Raw genomic sequence first — 5,621 nt, forward strand, 5'->3', positions numbered from 1 at the left:
CACAGTCAAAGAAGATGTACTGTACAAGGGAGAGAGAGAGAGAGAGAGAGAGAGAGAGAGAGAGAGAGAGAGAGAGAGAGAGAGAGAGAGAGAGAAGGCAGGCTGATGTTTTATCTGGTTGCTGCAGGGTCATTGGCTGTCGTATTGCCCTGAAATCCCAGGCCGAACCGATGGGAAGCTCATCTATTATTTAGCAGTGTGCATCCCAGGCCATTTGAGTCAAGGTTGCACTGCCTACACAGGCCCCAGTTTTCTTCAACCAGACTCGTATTCAAAACATTGTTGTTGGTCTTACCGCTTCAAAAAGAGCCCTATTTTAAACTCTGTGTATTTTAAACAGCTGTAGTGCGTTTCCAGCAGAGAACCAGAGATGCTCTCTGTTGGTGGAAGACATTCATACATTCCTTTTAGGTAGAGAATAATAATTGCGGCGGCAAGACGCGGGAGAGAAAAACAAAGGAACAGGCAATTTATCATAAGAGGTGGAACTGGCTCTGGACAAATAGCAGTGAGAAAGGGAAGGCAGTTCTGTCGTAGATAACTGGGTATATGGCCATGAAGGCAGCTTGTTTAAAGCCTTTGTGTTGCCTTAGAGAGAGAGAAAAGGAATCATTACTCTCACAAAAAAAATGCTTTTTTAACGACCACTTTCAGAGAACAAAATTCATGACAGAACATATAGTTGAATGTATATAAAACTGATTCAGTACAGCATATACTGTAGGTTTGTTCTTGCCTTCATGTTAATGACCTGTGCATCTGTTCCCAGGGATTTATTTTTATAGATTATAGTTATAGTTTTATAGTTATTATGGTAACACTTTCTATGAAGGTTGTATTTATAACGCCCTATGAATGCATTCATAATGTTTTATAAGGTGTCTATAAAGCATTGTAATGCTCATTATTACCATCTATATGTATTCACAAGTCGTCATAACCAACTTCATGATGCATTATGACAGCTAATTATGAATGATTATAATTTTAATCTGAATAATGCATTATGAATATGTCATGATCTGCCTACTCACTTGTCAGTTTTATGATGCATCATAACTACTTTGCTTTGCTAAATGCGTAGTGATGCATAAAGAGTCTTGATTTCTACTGTAGTCCTATTTATATCTATAGCTATAAGTATATGTAATAAAGTTATAATAATTTATACATCTCCGTACAGCACACAATTATAAACAGCTATGGAATATCATAAGTGTTATTTGTCAGCTCTAAGTAAAGTGACAAGAATATGACCCTATTATTAACAGATATAAGTTCACTGAGTAATTACAGGGTGCAATGAACTAAGTACCGAGTCTAGCATCTTTACCCCATATGCACAATATTATAAATCACTATGTTAATGTCATAGGTGTTATTTGTCAGCTTTAGGTAAAGTAGAGCAAATGAGGTGTTGTTATAAATAGATATAAGGTTATTATAAACAAAATGAGGCCTGGACAGTAAAGACAAAAGGAATGCATTTAGTTCACTTTATTTTCATTTAAACCAACACACATAATCAGACTGATTATCAATGCTCTGAGCACATTACACAAACACAATGAGACAGGCCAAAAAAGTGGCACTGCATGGTCCTATATTTTGTGGTGGTGGTTATTATTGGAATAAAACTCACAATGCCACTGAAATCTATCTTGGGACATTATGAAAGATTAAAATAGACCTTTGGTTTAAATGAATATAAAGTGAACTAAATGCATTCCTTTTGTCTTTACTGTCCAGGCTCTCATTTCATTGTAGGATAATAGGGTCATATTCTTGTCACTTTACTTAGAACTGACAAATAACACTTATGATATTCCATAGCTGTTTATAATTGTGTGCTATAGGGAGATGTATAAATTATTATAAATGTATTACATATACTTATAGCTATAGATATATAGGACTACAGTAGAAGTCAAAACTCTTTATGCATCACTATACACATTTAGCAAAGCAAAGTGGTTATGATGCATCATAAAACTGACAAGTGAGTAGGCAGATCTTGACATATTTATAATTCATTATTTAGATTAAAATTATTATCATTCATAATAAGCTGTCATAATGCCTCATGAAGTTGGTTATGACAACTTGTGAATACATATAGATGGTAATAATGAGCATTACAATGCTTTATAGACACCTTATAAAACATTATGAATGCATTCATAGGGCGTTATAAATACAACCTTCATAGAAAGTGTTACCGTTATTTTTAGTTTGTAAAATGACATGTTTTGCAAATGCTAATATACAGCTGGACAGGAGGCCTTGAGGAGAATGACCAGAGCTTGATAAATGTCTATTGATCCAGCTTATGTTTCTGCTTTCCCTCCACAGTATCAGGGGAGTGGCAGTGGAAGTCAAGGAGGTTCCTGCAACTCCCTCAAAGCACCTCCCTCACCCTGACCAGTCCTGACCCGCACACATGGCACCGTGAGCAAGCGGAGAGAAAGAGAGAGAGAGAGCAGAGAAAGAGAGAGACAGAGAAAGAGAGAGAGAGCAGAGAGAGAAAGAAAGAGAGAGAGAGAGCAGAGAAAGAGAGAGACAGAGAAAGAGAGAGAGAGCAGAGAGAGAAAGAAAGAGAGAGAGAGGGGAGGAAAGGGAACCAAAGCCGCTTGGACGAGACCAAGGCTACAGCACCAAGAGTGTGGAGGCTGATGCTGAATCCTGAGAGAGAGAGAGAGAGAGAAAGAGAGAGAGAGAGAGAGAGAGAGAGAGAGAGAGAGAGAGAGAGAGAGAGAGAGAGAGAGAGAGAGAGAGAGAGAGAGAGAGAGAGAGAGAGAGAGACAGTCACCACCATGGTCAGACCCCAATGGGAGGATAACTTTGCATGGTCGCTGCGGATTGCCTAAAAGTTGCATGTTGAGTGGCATACAGTGTGGTTGTTTGTTTTCCTCTGTGATGTGATGAAAGATATGTGACGATTGTCCAGAGCTGTCACAACAGTTTCATGTCAGCTTCAGTCTGAAACTACAGTCAATGTTTTCTACCATAGTCTTGATACCTGTTTTTATTGGAGTGTCTCTGTATCACATGGTGTTCTAAAGATTTCGTCCAGTTGCCATGGTTTCCTGAGGACACAGTGCATGAATCAATTTAGGTGGGGTACTCTCTGTTTTTCTTTTTTTTTGTTATGAAATGGAATGTGAAGTTTTGTTATAACATCTAATGGTGTTAGATGAAAGTTAATTTATAGACTTTGCAAGTAAAACTGTCCTAAGAAACTGTTATTAAACACATTTCTTTTCTTAAAAAGGGTCTCATTATTTTGAAACCACTCATACATTCAGTGTTTTTAAACGTACATCTTACCCTAAAGATGAAATTATTAAAACTATCCTGATATCTGGACTATTCTGAGAGATGGCAAGTCAGAGAGAACACAAATACAGTATGCAAAAACATATATTACTAATTACTTTGGCATGCAAATGAATTTACTCTGGCTGAAGGCAGTTGAAAATATGGAATATGTAGTGTATGCAGAGATAGATGTGCTCATCAAACTCTTTTCATGTTAGAGTCATTGGTTTGACTTACAGTAGACACACACATCTAACAGTACTTTTCTGCATTTCCACAGGAAGGCAGAATTAATGTATGCTTTGTGGTTCAGTTGATTGGCACACTCTCTCATGGCCAAGAGCTATTGTCAACCATCAGAAGGCATGTTTACAATTAGACTGGCCTGGTTTCGCCGAATATAAAGTTATCCTCAGGGACTATTTCTGAACATCTTTTATCAGAGCTTTGTACAGCTTTGAACACGCATTGCCTCAGTATTACCATCCCTCTCCAAGCACTTAATGACACTATAGCCTGAGCCAGGATCTCTGTGGTATTCTGGTTTTCGTGGATGCACCAATCAATTCCTTTTATACTCTCCTCCCGGGTTCTAAATTGGAAACTACAGTCTGTCTGGAAGAACAAAGCCTCAGTGCCCACCGAGTGGATCACATTTTCAGGTGTGTGTGTGTGTGTGTGTGTGTGTGTGTGTGTGTGTGTGTGTGTGTGAGTTTGTGTATGTGTTTGTGTGTATTCGATCTTACCTAAACACAAAAAATCTGTCCATTACCTTGGAATTTAAGATAAAAATTCACGCAAATATTAAAATGTGGACACAGACAAAAGAGATGTTGTGTGTCATGAAAGGGAAATAAACCTGCCCTTGCTTTGATCTGAGCTACAATAGGAACATGCATTCTTTCCTCAGATACTCAAGCACTCAGCAGCACATAATGATGAAATGTGTACTATTTCGCAGGCAATCTCACTCAGAAAGCTTAATAGACAGATGAATGGCATAGCTCACTGAAAAAAAGTCCATCTAAAGAATGTCTATCATCCCCTTGTGACAGCAGAGAATGTTTTCATTCTCTTTGTACTTCTGAGTGCACAATCTTTTTTTAACATAAACAACACTGCACATTTTAAGCATTCATGAAAGGCATTTTTGTAAAGACTTATGATGGACTTCAGAATATCAAAGGTACTATGTCAGATACACATTTACCCCTACGTACTGTACTGTAGCTACACTCCCACTGACACATTACCCTTCATATCACAAAGGCATACTGCTTGACAAGCACACAGCTTAATGCCACTTGATTTGTTATGTTGAAATCCATTTGAGTTCAGTTCAGAGACATTAGGCCTACAGACTGCACATGTCTAAATAACACACTATGGGAAATATGGGTATGCAGTGTATGCAGTGCAGTGTTATGGCTGGGGAAATGGCATAAGTAATTACATTTGAGTACACACATTCAGGAAAGACATGATTTTGTGAAACGTGTAACGGAGCAAAGGTGGCGGTTTAGATTTGAAGCGTTTGTCTCTTCCTGCACCATCCCCACTGCACACTATGCCACAATGTCACGAAGGCAGTGAATTATTCAGAGCTCGTTAAGAGGCCGAATGCCAACAGTCTATCTGTCTCTCTCTTCCACGCGACGTTGGCGGTCGCTCTCCACCGTCGAACAATCACGACCTGGTCCTCCTACACTCGCCTGGGCCTGTCACTTAACAGCTGTGAGGCGGCGACACTCCAGAGAGCCGGCCATCGTTAGAGGCTCGTTAGAGGGTACGTTAGGGCCTCATTAAGAGATGAGTGAAATGAGTGACATGCCATGGCAGCAGGTCCAAACCCAAGGCGACAGTCCTCTCAGTGATGATACAGGCTCTGTGTCTGAGGTTGTCACTACATTTTTGAACAATACAACACAATCATGGTAGCATGAAGATGCACAGAAAGGGATGGTTATAGATTAGGTGACAGCACACTGACAGACCATATTGCAGTTTCCCTGTGTTTGCTGTCTCAGCACCATACCTGACAGCATACTGTACATTACCCAACATATACCTATAGTGAGGCAGGTGTACTGGGCTGTGAGTGTTTTCTTAATCCATGGCTTAATCCATGGCTTAATCCATACTTTTTGTTTAGGATTAAAATAGTGTATGAGTAAATTGTGCCTTCTGCAAATAATATAGGCCTATGTGAAATACTGATGATTTTACATTATTTAGGGCAAGAGCATTGCTAATAATTCATGGTAAATTCTTTGTCTTGAAAATAATGCTTTTTATGGTGTCCG

The 5,621-nt window shown here is 39.1% G+C and overlaps 1 protein-coding gene across 1 annotated transcript in view; it reads left to right on the forward strand.

The window, feature by feature from the left end:
* Positions 1-2,485, forward strand: part of syt9a (synaptotagmin IXa) — a 22,727-nt gene extending 20,242 nt beyond the window's left edge. The window contains exon 7 of the mRNA XM_076288074.1: positions 2,353-2,485. Coding sequence (XP_076144189.1) covers positions 2,353-2,421 — 69 coding nt within the window. The 3' untranslated portion in view covers positions 2,422-2,485. The remainder of the gene's footprint in view (positions 1-2,352) is intronic.
* Positions 2,486-5,621: the final 3,136 nt, after the last annotated feature.

Source organism: Alosa pseudoharengus, unplaced genomic scaffold (genome assembly GCF_046254945.1).
Source record: "Alosa pseudoharengus isolate Yale_2024_CS ecotype anadromous, Long Island Sound unplaced genomic scaffold, YU_APseudo_1.1 YU_APseudo_1.1_scf_16, whole genome shotgun sequence".
NCBI classification, from domain to species: domain Eukaryota; kingdom Metazoa; phylum Chordata; class Actinopteri; order Clupeiformes; family Clupeidae; genus Alosa; species Alosa pseudoharengus.